General features: G+C 51.5%; 1 protein-coding gene across 3 annotated transcripts in view; it reads left to right on the forward strand.

The window, feature by feature from the left end:
- The window catches only part of ft (cadherin-related tumor suppressor fat), a 31,558-nt gene that overhangs the window by 5,912 nt on the left and 10,158 nt on the right, over positions 1–15,488 (forward strand). Inside the window, exons 1-6 of one of the 3 annotated variants that reach the window (XM_015180156.2) lie at positions 1,296–1,960; positions 5,156–10,901; positions 14,022–14,330; positions 14,386–14,619; positions 14,689–14,890; positions 14,959–15,251. In XM_015180156.2, coding sequence (XP_015035642.2) covers positions 5,268–10,901; positions 14,022–14,330; positions 14,386–14,619; positions 14,689–14,890; positions 14,959–15,251 — 6,672 coding nt within the window. In that variant the 5' untranslated portion in view covers positions 1,296–1,960; positions 5,156–5,267. Of the gene's footprint in view, positions 1–1,295; positions 1,961–5,065; positions 5,088–5,155; positions 10,902–14,021; positions 14,331–14,385; positions 14,620–14,688; positions 14,891–14,958; positions 15,252–15,488 lie in introns of those variants that run through there. The other 2 variants (XM_033380498.1, XM_001357073.4) reach the window with 2 other exon arrangements.

The raw sequence follows: 15,488 nt of genomic DNA on the forward strand, positions 1-15,488 counted from the left end.
AAGATCCCAGCCCCAGACAGCGACTCATTCTCAGCCTTCTTTTCTTACTCTCTCACATACATACATAATATATATATATGTACATACATACATACTTTAGGGCGCCCGGTGTCCGACACACGCATCACATGGACAGCGACAGAGCAGAGCTAGTTCACACCACCAGCCCGAGCAGCATAGCAGAGCAGTCCAACCCCGGTAAAGGGAAGTAAAACGCAGGTCCGTCCCAAACACCAAACACCGAAATTCCAGCACCAGTAACAACAACAACGGCAGCAGCGGCGACAACAACGACAACAACAGCGAAGTAAACGACAACTAACCATAAGAAAAATGACCAGCGATAATTTTAATTTGAAACCAGTTTCTATGCTAAACAAAATTCTACGGCGCTGCCCAAGACGGTCCGACGGTCCAGGGAAGTAACCAAATAAAAAGTGCCCGCAACAAAGAGAGCGATGGAGAGAGACTAGGAGAGACCCCAGAGAGGGAGTGAGGTCCGATGTTGTTGAAGAGAGAGAGCGCCGAAGAAACAGAAGAATTTCTTATTCCTAAAGCAAACCAAACCCGACCTGGGAGCAGGCCCTCGCCTTCGTCTTCATCTTCGTCGTCATCGTTTTTCGTTTCCTTCTCCCCGTTCAACTTTGGATGCCAGCTCCTTAGAGTTAGCGTTGGAGTCGGAGTGGGACCGAGTGAGCACGACTGAGCACAATAACGAAAGCAAATACAACAGCAACAACAGGAGCAAGTGAAGCATCCACACACCCCCCACACACTCTATGTACATTCTACAGCAGGCAAGTAATTTTTATTGTTGTTGTGTATGGGTCGCCGGTGGCTATTGAATCTTGTCGGACTGGCTATGCGCCCGAGTACGGGGCAGCATTATGGCCTAAGTCGGAGGGGCGGCTCTGTCTTTGGCTCTGGCTCCGTCTGTGCCCCAGAGTCCAAGGCACAGCGAGAGCGAATCGGATAGGTTCATGGAAGAGCTGGCCAGAGAGAGCGCAGGCAACAATTCCGAACAAGAAAATGAAAAACGAAACTGCAACAAGTGAAAAATGTGTTGCAGGCCTCCGCTGCCGCTGCTGCTGTCGCTGCCGATGCCGCTGCCGATGCCACAACAGGTAGAGTGCAGAGAAGAGCGCAGAAGAACAAGCTACCACATTTGGCACGTATATGGCGGTCAGGAGAGTATATCTCTTTTTCTCTCCCTCTCCCTGTGTGAGATTCTCTTTGCCTAAACCTGTCAGTCGGCTTTTCCAGCCTTGGCTCGGCTCCCGCTCTGCTCATAATCTCTGCTTGCAACTCCACTCGTGGCGCTCGGCATTCAGTTTTCAGTTACGTTGCGACCACTGAGCGAGACTTTGGGCCGAGTTCTGCGATTCGAAAAGGCGCGCGTGCGTGAAACGGTTGACAAAAGTGAAGGTGCGTCAGTGACTTGGATTCGGTTTGCTTTTCTCCAACTGGAGATACATGCCACTGTATCCGAACATAGGGCTTTTGCTCAATGTGTCTCTGTGCAGTGCGGCGTTTACTCTGAGCACAAATCCAAATCAATTTGTTGAAATATAAATTCAAAGCAGCTGGAAATTAAGTGCTCCCAGAGTCTTGCTCCAAGTGTATCCGTGTGTATAGCTCGCCTGTGTGTGAGCATGTACATCTGTGTGTCGCCGTTGCAAATTTTTATAAGTGAAAAATTCCAACAACGTTGCAGCGAGCAGCCACTGCTGCAACAAGCCATATACAAGAGCGAAAAATGAAGCAAAACACGTTTTGCTAAAAGAAAAAAATATGCTGCGTCTGCAGCCATTTCAGATGTCCGCAAGTGTGTGTGTGCCTCTGTGCGTTCGTGCTTGTGTGCCCCCATCGGTATCGGTATCGGTATCCGCGCCTGTTCCCGTGTCCGTATCCGTGCGAGCCCACCAACACTAAAATGAATTTAAAAATGTGAAGAAAAATGGTAGGTACTTGTATATATGTACGTACATATGTACATACATACAATCATTCATAGCTATGCTATTATATGCTAGCATATATGAGATTGCACTAACACTGATTTGGTCTCCCATTTCGGGCTCATTTCGACTGATCCTTCAGCCAGCGGCATTACGTTTGCGAAAGTTCCGCAGTGAGAATCCGATAACCCGAACCAATGCTAAACCCAGAACAACAAATTTGCGTAAAATCCAACAGCCAGAAACAAATCACTTTTCCACTCATTTCCATTCTGGGATCACGCCCACGCGCTGTGCAAACAACTTTGGCTAATGCAATCGCATTCATAGCAGTATAATACAATTGTGGTATGCAAAAAAAAAACGATGAATGTGAATGTACAATATATGTACATATGTACATACCATGCACATATGCATGTATAGTACAACACATATGAGTACTCGTACATCTGAGCGGTTGGCGAAGGCAGGCAGGCGGCAGACAGCGCCGCGTCTTGACGCGACTAACACAAATAAGATTAATTGTTGAATTATTATAAGCCAAAGGCAACGGTAACGTAGGCAGAGGCAGGGCCAGAGGCAGGGGCAGTTGTTGCTCTTGTCGTTGTCGTTGTCGCTGTCGTTGTGGTTGAAGTAAAGGTTGGCCTCTGTTGTTGTCGGATGATACGATGCTGGGGCTCAACCAAAGCTGGGACCGTGAGCAGATTTCATCCGATCCGAGATCTGAGCTGAGCGGAGAGTTGAGCACAAAATGTTGCCACGTAATGGTTCAAATGGTTGTGAGTTTTGTTATTGTAAGAAATATCGACAAAGAAAGAAGCAAGAAAATATTCCTTTTTGTTCAAAATCTTGTAGCCCCTCTCCATGGTGTATCCATTGTATGAGTGTGTATCTGTGCCTAGCATCGGCTTGCGCTTGCGCTTGCACGCCGATCAGCAGCGAAATGTAAATGAATATGGAAATATGGAAAACACGTTTTCTTTGGCCAGCCCGAACTCCAAACTCCACAGAGCTCTACTGGACTGTTCCGCTGCTCGCTTTGACTTGTTGTAGTGAGATGTAAAGTGAAAAGCCCAAATAAAATACAAATTCATAATAATAAGGATCTGGCGGTGTGCATGGGTGTGTTAGTGCCTCTGCCACTGCCTGTTCCTGCAGGCGTTCCCCCAATGAGCGTTCCTCACGAAATTTCGAAGACGGTTCCTGGTCGCCGAAAGATATCTGTTCTGTTCTGTCCTAGCGATACTTGTATCTTTTTTATGCTCTGCCCTTTGTTGTGTATTTGAATTTGCATTGCAAATACGGCTTAGTATACGGTATAGGCCCGGCAGAGGCACAGTCAAATCTTGCACAGATATGGTATTTATGAGCTCTCAAAAATAGCCCGCAGAGCCATGGCCATCGCCATCGCATCGATATTAATGGCGTGGAAACCAGATATGCCATAAGCCAGCGATGCGTATGGGAAAGTGTAAAAGAGACAGATAAAACAATATGCATACATCAATCAAACAAATGGCTTTTGCCTCTCGTTCCCTTCCTCTCGAGACATTCATGTGGCCAATATTTAAATCTCGATGCCCGCAGATGGGTTCACTAATATGATTAAAGAGTGAACTCTTCGGAGTCAGCTTTGAAGAGTTCAAGCTCGACCGACTGGCGATATCACCGAGGTTTTCACTTACGCTGGGAACATCTCTGCCATGAAGGAAGAGAAGAATATGGGGGAGAAGTTTCAAAAGTTTGAAATACTCGGAACTGATTTTGAGCGTCTTACTAATGCAATCGGTATTTGGTATTCGATAGATACAAGAGACAGGGAAAGGCACAGACCTTCCTGGGCTTCGTGTGTGTGTTTTGGTCCGGTCCCACAATAAAGAACACAAAACACCAAGAAATAAAAAATATATTTGATAGAGACCAAACGACCGAAAACGAAATGGAAGACTGCCAGGAACAGCACCAGAACCAGCAGCAGCCGCAGCAGCCTCAGTCGCATAAGCAGCAACAACCAACAATACCATTAGAGCAGGTAGATTTTGAAGATTAATGAACGGGTTCGGCTTGAAAAGCTTCGCTTCGGACAACAAAAACGAAATTTACGACGCATTTTCAGCTACGTATGTATACTTGTAGAGATCTGATCCACAACCCACATTCTGACAGATAGTGCGGGTCCGCTGCCATACTTTTGTCTAGTTAGTCCATCTAACGATGTCTCATACCCTTTCCCTTCAAGGCGTATTATCACTTCTAACAATCACTTGACCCCCACACAGCACTCGTGCTAAACACACTCGGGGTTAGTGGAAGGGTATCCCGTGGTCGAGCACTACCAGCTGTCGCTGTCCATTTGGGATTTTACGCTATACGAGTGTTAATACGAATACGAATCAGTTTTAGAGCTCGATTCTACACACAATGTTGCACGTTGTTCTTGGTTTTTGGTCTTCGCTGAGTTGGGCAGGGGCGGGGCAGTGACAGTGGGTCTCCTGTCTTTGTATTGATACTCTTATAGAATCGAAAACTAACAAGAGATTGCCCCCACAAAGCATTCATTTGGTCCAAAGCTGACGCGCATGGTATTAATGGATGCGATGGCTGTTTTCCCATCATCTCTGTGTCTCCGTCTCCATGTGTGTGTGTGTGTGTGCTTTGGAATTTCATTTGATTAATAGACGCCGCCTAAATCTTGATTAGATTTTCCTAAAAGCCAAAGAAGAGCGGTGCCTTCTATGCCGTAGACTTGCCTCGCTTGCCTAGCTTGCCTTCAATCAGTTCGAATATATGCCCGTATTTTTATTTCGACTGCAAAGATCCCCAGTCCCTGGAGAAGGCGTGGGCTAATAGGGGTTGATTTATTAACTGGGGAAATGGGGAACAGATGAAGGCCTATCTGAGAGCTCCACGGTCGTGCAGCTAGGCGCTGGAAAACGCTGGTTACGCTTTCGCGCCTCATATGCCACTGGGCACCGTAGAGCGAACAGCTTGCACCCGCCCGAGTGGCGCATGCAATTTTATGCTCGACGGAGTATGAAATGGCTGCTGTTTTTTGTTAATTGAAAGTGTTATTCCAACAAGCACATGGTGATACATGAACTTCATTGGCGCATTAATCGACCATGAGTAAATTGAAACAAAGTCTGGACATGCGACTCGTACTAATATTATTCTTATTTTATATATTTTTTCAGGCGAATTTTACTGACGAATCGATAAACCATTCGAAAGATGTGAACTGACGTGAAAATGATCTAAAATGCACCGAGAGCAAAGCAAAGCAGAAAGTAAAAAAGTGTACAGCAAATGAAAAAGTTGAAAAGTAGACAAAGACAAAGGAGAAGGGGAAGGGAAAGAAGCGAACAAGAAAGTGCGAAATTTAAGGAATACGGCCCACTACGTCCAATACCAGCTCCCAGGAGCTCCAAAGAGACGATGGACTGGCGGCTCCGTGGACGCAGAAGGGAGCAGGCTGGAGTTTGGGCTCCCCTGCTGCTCCTCTTCCTGTGGCTGTCCATGGAATCCTGCTGTCAAGCGGGGGACATCAAGCTGGGCCCCACACTCGAGTTACTGGCGCCCCGAGGGCGTAGCTACGCCACCACCTACGAACAGTACGCGGCCTTTCCTAGGCGACGGAGCTCCTCGCCGGCGGCCGAGATGCAGTCCCGAGCGGTGGACACCAGTGCGGACTTTGAGGTGCTCGAGGGGCAGCCGCGTGGCACCCTGGTGGGCTTCATACCCACCAAGCCGAAGTTCACGTACCGCTTCAACGAGCCCCCGCGCGAGTTCTCACTGGACCCCGTCACAGGGGAGGTGAAGACGAACCTAGTGCTTGATCGCGAGGGCATGCGCGATCACTACGACCTGGTGGTGCTCTCCTCGCAGCCCACATACCCCATAGAGGTGCGCATCAAGGTGCTCGACATTAACGATAATGCGCCAGAGTTTCCTGAGCCCAGCATCGCGGTTTCTTTTTCCGAGAGCGCCGTGTCGGGCACGCGGCTGCTGCTGGACGCGGCCACCGATGCGGACACTGGCGAAAACGGAGTCACCGATCAGTACGAGATTGTTAACGGCAACGTGGACCACAAGTTCCGTCTGGCTACCACCACAAACCCAAGCGGGGATACATCCTACCTGCACTTGGAGACGACGGGCAATCTAGACCGCGAGTCGCGAGGCAGCTACCAGCTGAATATATCGGCCCGGGACGGTGGTTCCCCGCCCCGCCTGGGTTTTCTGCAGGTGAACGTCACCATTCTGGACGTGAATGATAATCCGCCCATCTTCGACCACAGCGACTACAATGTTTCGCTGAACGAGACTGCTGTAGCCGGCACCCCGGTGGTCACTGTCATGGCATCGGACAACGACCTGGGCGACAACAGCAAGCTGACGTACTATCTGGCCGAAACGGAGCACCAGTTCACAGTGGATCCGGAGACGGGCGTTATATCCACCACGGAGCGCGTCAACTGCCCCCAGCAGACGCAGCAGAATGGCAGAGGCGGTGGTCAGAAAAGCTGTGTTTTCACGGTGTTCGCGCGGGACCATGGCTCCCCGCGACAGGACGGGCGCACGTATGTGACGGTGAACCTCTTGGACACAAATGACCACGATCCCATCATTCGATTCCAGTACTTTCCGCCCACCGGCAGTGTGGCCACCGTCGATGAGAACGCCGTGAATGGCACCGTCGTGGCCGCTGTGTCTGTGATTGACTCGGACGATGGCCTCAACGGAGAGACAACCACCCGGATCGTCTCTGGCAACGAGCTGGGCCACTTCCGCCTGGAGAAGACGCCGCTCTTCCACATTGTGCGCGTGAACGGAGTGCTCGATCGGGAGGAGATTGGGAAGTACAACCTGACTGTCGTGGCCATGGACAGGGGCACGCCGGCACGCATCACGACGGCCCACCTGATCATAGACGTTAACGATGTGAACGACCACGAGCCAGTGTTTGAGAAGTCCGAGTATTCGGCGGTGCTCAGCGAACTGGCGCCTACCGGGAGCTACGTAGCCTCGATAACGGCCACGGATGAGGACACGGGCGTCAATGCGCAAGTCCATTACGAGATCCTCTCGGGAAACGAGCTCAAGTGGTTCTCGATTGACGCTGCCACTGGCCTGATTGCCACTGCCGGTGCCCTGGACAGGGAGATAAAGGACAGCGTGGAACTGAGCATCTCGGCCCGCGACGGCGGCCCCAATCCAAAGTTCGCCTACACGCAGCTGAAGGTGACCGTTCTGGACGAGAACGACGAGGCCCCGCAGTTCGGCCAGCAACAGCTGAACGTCAGCCTCAGCGAGGACGTGGCACCCCAGAGCCTGGTATGCACGCTGACTGCCACCGATCACGACCAGGGAACGAACGGCTCTGTCGCATTCTCGCTGGCGCCCAGCGTGGAGCGTCTCTATCAGCAGCAGTTCGCAATCGACTCCATAACGGGCCAATTAACGACGCGCAAGGCACTCGATCGTGAGACAATGGCGAATTATGAAATTTTTGTGATCGCCCGCGACCAGGGTGCACCCACACCACAGTCGGCCACGGCTACCGTCTACTTGAGCGTCTTAGATATCAACGATAACGATCCCGAGTTTTATCCCCAGCACTACATCTACACGTTCAGCGACGTGGATGACATCGTAGATGGTCATGGCCAGGCCAATGAGAAGGAGAACGAAAACGGGATGGCAAAGGAACGAACGCTGCTCCATGTCACGGCCACAGATCGGGACGAGGGCGATAATGCCTTAATTACATACACCTTGGAGTCAGGTGGCGAGGGCGTGTTCCAGGTTGACGCGCACTCTGGCGCTGTCATGCTGCGTGGCGACATTGCTGACAGGGCACGCACCGCCACAAAGCCCCACTACAAGCTGCTGGTCTCGGCGCGGGACTCTGGCCAGCGACGGAGTGGACAGGACGCTGTGGTGGACATTGTGCTGCAGTCGAAGATAGAGACAGAGCTGGAGTGTGGCAGCCAGGGTGCCTACGAGTTCCACCTTTCTGAGGATCACGAGCAGCAGCCGGCGCGTCTGGGCCGCGAGGTGGGGCTGGTGCAGGTTAAGGTTAAGGGGCAGGTCGCAGCCATCGAGTACATCATTATCCATGGGGACAGGGCTGGTAATTTTGCCATCGATGCCAACAGTGGCCGCATCACCACCGCACGCCCCATCGATCGAGAAGAGCAATCATACTATCGCCTGGTTATCTTGGCATCCAGCTCTAGTTCCAGCTTCAGTCCTAACTCTAGGACTGGCCCTGGCATTGTGTATGGCAAGTGCAATGTCAACATTGCGATCATCGATCTGAACGATAATGCGCCCAGTTTCGCTCTGGATCGTGATGCAGAGCCAACAATTGCGCTGCCAGAGAACGCTGCTGTGGGGCAGGAGATTTACTTGTCACGGGTCCGGGACCGGGACGCTGGCATCAACAGTCGCGTCAGCTACAACCTCACCCACAACCCCGACCAGCAGTTCCGAATAGGCCCAGTGACGGGAGTGTTGTACCTGCAGCGTCCAGTCCGAGCGGAGCCGGGCTCCACTCTGCACGTGGAGCTGATGGCCACGGATGCGGGAACCCCTCCGCTGTCCAACAGGCTGAGCCTCCTGGTGCATATTGCCGACGTGAACGATCACACGCCCGTGTTCGACCACACCTCGTACGAGACCTCGCTTCTGGAGACGACCAAGGTGAATACGCGATTCTTTGCACTGGCCGCCACCGACATCGATCTGGGAGAGAACGGTCGCATATCGTACGAAATCATTGAGGGAAACGCGGATCGCATGTTTGGCGTGTTTCCGGATGGTTATTTGTTTGTTCGTGCCCCCCTGGACAGGGAGGAGCGCGACTACTACGCCCTGACGGTGTCCTGTCAAGATTCGGGCGACCCCTCACGCTCCTCCGTTGTGCCCGTGGTCATCCATGTCATCGATGAGAACGACAATGCGCCCCAGTTCACCAACAGCACGTTCACCTTCAGCATTCCGGAGAACGCCCCCGCGGACACGTTCGTTGGCAAGCTGCTGGCCGTGGACCGGGACATTGGCCGCAACGCAGAGCTGAGCTTTACACTCTCCACCCAGACACAGGATTTTATGATAGATACGCGCAACGGCTTCATCAGGACCCTCAGGCCCTTTGATCGGGAGGCCCTGGTGAAAGAGAACCGGAACACAGAAAGCAGCGAGGAGGAGCGCAGTGCCTCGAGAGGAATCGGCAACTTCCTGATGCTGGAAGCCATGGTCACGGACAACGGCAGTCCGCGGCTGCACGACAAGGTAAAGGTGAAGGTGATTGTCACGGATGTCAACGACAATGCCCCCGAGTTTCTGCGTGCCCCGTACCATGTGACCATCTCCGAGGGAGCCTCCGAGGGCACGCACATCATGCACGTGTTCACCCAGGACGCGGATGAGGGCCTCAACGGCGATGTGTACTACTTCCTTGCGAAGGGCAACGGGGCGGGGTTGTTCAGCCTGGACAGTGCCACGGGACAGCTGACGCTGGCCCGAAAGCTGGATCGCGAGTCCCAGGATGTGCATCACCTAATCGTCGAAGCCCGGGACGCAGCCCTGAAGGGGCCCCTCAGCTCGAATGCCACCATCAGCATTGTGGTGCTGGACGAAAACGACAATGCCCCAGAGTTCACGCAGTCGAGTAGCGAGGTGTCGGTGTTGGAGACCAGCCCTAGTGGCACGGAACTGATGCGCTTTCGGGCCAGCGATTCCGACCAGGGCGTCAACAGCCAGGTGGTCTTCAGCATTTCGGCGGGCAACCGTAGGGACACCTTCCACATCGACAGCGTGAGTGGCAGCCTCTATTTGCACAAGGCGCTCGACTACGAGGACATCACCAGCTACACGCTCAACATCACGGCCTCGGACTGCGGCACTCCATCGCTGTCCACCACTGTGCTCTACAACGTGGTGGTCGTGGACGACAACGACAATCCGCCCATCTTCCCCAGCACGGCGATTGTGCGGCAAATCAAAGAGGGCATTGCTCTGAAGACACCGATAGTGACAGTCACAGCGGACGATCCCGACTCGGGCCTAAACGGGAAAGTGAGCTACGCCATTAGCAGGCAGGAGCCCGAGCTGACGGGCGGACGCCACTTCGGCATCAACACGGAGACTGGAGTCATCCACACGCTCCGGGAGATCGACCGCGAGTCCATAGATACTTTCCGGCTCACGGTTGTGGCTACCGATCGGGCACAACCCTCGAGCAGACAGCTCTCCACCGAGAAGCTCGTTACGGTGATTGTCGAGGACATCAACGACAATGCCCCTATCTTTGTGTCCATGAATGCGGCCATCCTGCCACTGAAGCTGCAAGGCAATAGGGAGGAACCCGTGATACAGGTTCAAGCCCGGGACGCCGACTCCTCGAGCAATGGCCTTGTTACATACGAGATCGTAAGCGGCCAGCAGGAGCTATTCCGGCTGCAGCGCAACACGGGCATCATCACCTTCAGCGCAGGGGCCCAGTATAAGCGCGAAATTCGCCACCAGCTCACCCTAAAGGCCACCGACGAGGCGGTGCAAAGCGAACGCAAGAGCAGCGAGGTGTACATAACGATCATCACGCCGGGCATGCCGGGTAGCGATCTATCCGTACCTATTTTCGAACAGCCCGACGCATTGTCCGGCTCTGTTTATGAGAACGAGCCAATCGGCACGAGCATCCTCACGGTAAATGCCCATCTGCATGGCTCCGAAATCGAGTACTTTGTGACGAATGTGACTGCGGCGGGGAACAGCGCCCTGCCGGTGCAAGTGGATCGATTGTTCGACATTGATGCAAAGCTGGGGATACTCTCGACAGCGGCCGAACTGGACCGCGAGGCAGGGCCGAACAGCTATGAGGTGGAGGTCTACGCCATCGCTCTAGGCGGACAGCCGCGCACAGCGCACACAAAGGTAAGTCCACATCCCCATATCCTCACATTCACATTCCACTCGCATGATGCAGAGGGCAGATGCAGATGCAGAGCTATGACTTTTGCCTTACCTTCTGCCTGGCCCATTGTGGCGGCCATTACTGGGCCAGCTTTAAGGGCCGGCTTATCAGTGCAAGTCGAGACCGCACTAATGCGCTTTTAATGTCTTGTGCTGATATGAAATGTTGATTACACGCCAGCCGGTGCTCCAAGGAACTCCAACTCCAAGTGATCTGAAGCCTGAGCCCCAGTTCGGATCGGTTCGGTTCGGATATTCTACATGCAGTTGCGGCTATGCCTTGAAATGCAAATTAACAGGCAAACAACAGGCGGATTCGGCGTCCCTAAGCTGCTCTCCTGATATCTGCTGAATGAATTTGATAGAGGAGTATGGTCGCGGGGGGAGGTGATGAGGAAAAGAAACCAACCAGACCTGTGTATCGAGAAAATATTTTACAACGCAGAGCTGCCTGCATAAATGGGCCGCAGTGATAGAATTATAATAAGATGCTTCATTGGCAGATGCCTTTAATTATGGCTGGTGCTGGTGCTGTATATGTTGATGTTGCTGGTACCCTACACGCCAGGAGTCAGGGCCTCTTCACAGCATCGGCCCAGCTTCTACCACCAGTGGGGAAGCTTCGGCTGAAGGGCATGGCACAGACGCGAAGAACTCAACTTCTGGCCTTCTTTTACTGGTTTTCTGGCAGAAAGCATGCAGAAGTAAAGCAAGAATAAAAATAAAGGAAAATAATGCTGAGCTGCTCTGTTTGCAGCCAGCCATCGGAATGGTCGGCCCTTTCCCTGCACTGCTCTTCTCCTTCTCCTCCTCCACCTCCTACTGAGCTCGATACAAGCCAGTACTGATCCCCATTTTCGGCATCTGCGACCGCGTCCGCGTGTTCGTGGCATGGCCTCGACAGACACGTTGTATGCGTAGGTATGCCAACAATGTACGCATGCAAATGTGCGCGCTGTAGTTCCAGTTTCGTGCAGCCAGCAGCAGCAACTTCATGGGGCACGAAGCAACGTTTAAGCCAGCGTTCCCCAGACTCACACACACATGCGTCGCTGGTACAAGGAACTATGCTTTAGTGGATGTATCTGTGGCTGTTGCTCGCGTGCGAAGAGGGTTTCAATCAATTCATTGTTTCATTGATTTAAAACGATTGTCATGTTTTCAATTTTTTTTTTTTGCGCTATTTGCGTTATATTTAAGTATTCACCAGCCTCCGCTGGCCACACTGGGTGCCATGACTGTGCCTTCATCCGGTCCCCAATACATACCTGCGAAATTTGGAACAGCCAGAACAATCGGCAGTAAGGGACTATAATAGAAATGGACTGGTGCTTAGTGTCGATTTCTAGTCTTCTGCGAGTGGCATGCTTTGGCCTCATGACCGATTGAAACGAAACTCAATTAAAGCGTAGAGAAACAGAGAAGCAGAGAAACCGCGTGGCATGAACGGAAATGGAAACGGAGAGATTGCCTTGCGGCTGGCTTTCAATCAAAATGTCGCCAGTTTCAGGACAGATCGGGTTTGGAATTTTACGCAAATTTATTGCCATCCTATTTCTAATCACTGTTCCGCTCCGATCCACTCCGATCCGCTCCGAGTCGTGTTGTTTCGTTTCGTGTCGTGTAGTGTGGTATAGCGTTCCTCTCCTGTGCCTTCTTCCGTGGGCCATTAAGGGGATTGACAAATGGTCACATTTCTTGCAGCTGCACCCGCTTTCCACTGCTCAAATTAGTTCAATTAGCTGCACACATTTCACTTTGCCCCGGGCCGTAAATGGTGTTTTGCTGATAGACTCTCTGCCAAAAAGCCCAACAGCCCAACAGGCGAGCAGGCGAACAGCCGGGTGTCTACTAACGTACATTTGTGGCTCCTCCCGCGGATCGCTTCAGCGATGCATCCCAGTGTCAGGCTTCACATCCACGTCCTAGTCGTTGTCTGTTGAATGGCACACTCAAGGCGCTGTCTGATGTTACAAATTTGCATAAATTTTATTACAAATGCAGTATTTGCTCGCATGCACTTCCATGAGCCCACCTCAGTACTAGCGACCGACTTAACACCAGACCCACGAGCACCAACATCACACGATGCTATATTTTACGTGCGGCTCTGGCTGGCTCTGTGTCTCTATGTCTGGCCTCTGCCTCTCTTTTGGCGTATTTATTGCTTTCTTGGCTTTTGTCCTTCAGAGTCCAGAGTGGGACTGCGTCTGGGCACTGTGTGTGGAAGTTAAAGTTAGGCAAGAGTTACGAGCTCGGTTTATGTAGCCCAACGGCCACGATTTTATTGCGGCTTGATTAGAGGATTGATTCTTAAACAAGGGGAGGGGAAGGGAAAGGGGAAGTAAGTACCACATTCATCCACATTCTCAAAACTCCTCTGAGAAATAATGGGTTCCGAAAGTCCCTGAAAGTGTTCAACGCCTGCTTTACATACTACATATATTACTCATACTTAGACCGTACTCTTACTCATATGGTGCGTCTTGAAGTCAACTGTTCATGTTTGTGTGCGGAGGTCCGTCTCGGACTCCCCTACTTACAGAGAGATGCTAAAGGCACGCAGCACGAACAGGCCAGACATGTCAAATTCAAATGAATGTTAAATGGTGACAATGGTGACAATGGCGACAGCCAAAAGTAAATTTCTTAAAGTTAGAGTAGGTTTAGCCGGTTTTTGGTTGTGTCGAACTTAATGGCGGTCATGTGAGAACCTGGCCTAAACTATATTTCCCTAGGTCATAAACAAGCGGAACATTCAGCTTCAGCAGAAAGTTCATGTAACAAGCCGGAGACGGAGCTAAAGCGTAAGCGGGTCAAGCCCAGGCCATAGAGATGAAGAATGCGATTGACATTGCGACAGAAGTTCGGGTACATAAGTGGGTACAATACATACTCGTAGATAGTCTGTATTCTGGTGTATTTAGTGCCAAATATGGAACGAGTTTCCGCTTGATGAAATCGACATCGCCATCGGCGATCCAATCATTTGGTGTATTTGCTTCGTTGTACATACTTGTATTGCTTGTAGATGCTTTATAGGTCACTCACTCACTTTTTCGAGTATTCTCCCTCCGGCAGGTCAAAGTAACAGTTCTCGATAAGAACGACAGTCCCCCGCAGTTCCTCGAAACGCCATTCGCTTACAATGTCAGCGAGGACCTGGAGATTGGACACACAATTGCAACGATACGCGCCCACGATCCTGATACTCTGGGCACTGTCAAGTTCCTGCTGATTGACGGCCAGGACGGAAAGTTCCAGCTGGAACCCACGACTGGTAGGCTAGTGCTGAACGACACTCTCGACCGGGAAACGAAGAGCAAATACGACGTGCGCATTCGGGTTTCAGATGGGGTACAGTACACGGAAACCTACATAGCAATTGAGGTAAGAAAATCCCTTCCTGCTGTGGTCCACTCCCCACAACTAACCTTTCCCTCAGGTGAGTGACACCAACGACAACCCACCGATGTTTGAGGAGTCTGTGTACTCCTTCGATATTCCGGAGAACGCTCCCCGGGGCTACCAGGTGGGTCAGGTTGTGGCCAGAGATGCGGACCTCGGCCAGAACTCCCAACTTTCCTACGGAGTCGTCTCAGACTGGGCCAACGATGTATTCAGTCTGAATCCGCAAACAGGAATGCTCACCCTTACGGCCCGCTTAGACTACGAAGAGGTACGTAACCCTCAACGAACATGCCATCCATCATCGTTCCATGCATTGGTTTTTTTTTGGGTCCCACAGGTACAGCACTACATTTTGATTGTACAAGCTCAGGATAGTGGACAGCCTAGCCTATCGACCACCATCACAGTATACTGCAACGTTCTCGACCTGAACGACAACGCACCCCTGTTCGACCCCATGAGCTACTCGAGCGAAGTGTTTGAGAATGTGCCCACAGGCATGGAGGTAGTCACTGTCTCAGCCAAGGACATCGACTCGGGTAAACTACAGTCCACCCACAGTATATTCAACAGTATAGTTTGATGACTAATTATTGTTTGTTTTAAGGTAACAATGGACTCATCGAGTACATCATCACAGCAGGAGATGCCGACGAAGAGTTTGGCATCGACAGCAACGGCACCATCCGAACGCGTCGCCAGCTCGACAGGGAGCGCCGCTCCTCATACACTTTGACGGTCACAGCACGCGACTGTGCCGATGAAATTGCCACTTTCAGTGAGCTAGAGGAGACGCAACTGAAGCTTAAGTACCGCTCCCCCAGACGGTACCATCAAACCAACCAACAGCAACAGTTTTTGGCCCATCAAAAGCAGCAACGACTCTCATCTACCGTGAAGGTAAGCGCACAGGAAAATCAATTGATAAATCCTTTTCGTATTGGGCAATATTGGATATACAAACCGACCTCGTGGAGTTGTTAGCTTAAAGAAAAGAATAAAGTGAAATGTTTGGAATAACGTGCAATGAAAAATATTTTAACAGATAAAAGATAAAAGACTAAATGCGCAGTGTCAAAAAAAGGCAATTGTGACGGCCAACCAATCTAGCGTCTTTCGAGCCGACTATTACTTACA

This window comes from Drosophila pseudoobscura, chromosome 4, assembly GCF_009870125.1.
Source record: "Drosophila pseudoobscura strain MV-25-SWS-2005 chromosome 4, UCI_Dpse_MV25, whole genome shotgun sequence".
Taxonomy (NCBI): Eukaryota; Metazoa; Arthropoda; class Insecta; order Diptera; family Drosophilidae; genus Drosophila; species Drosophila pseudoobscura.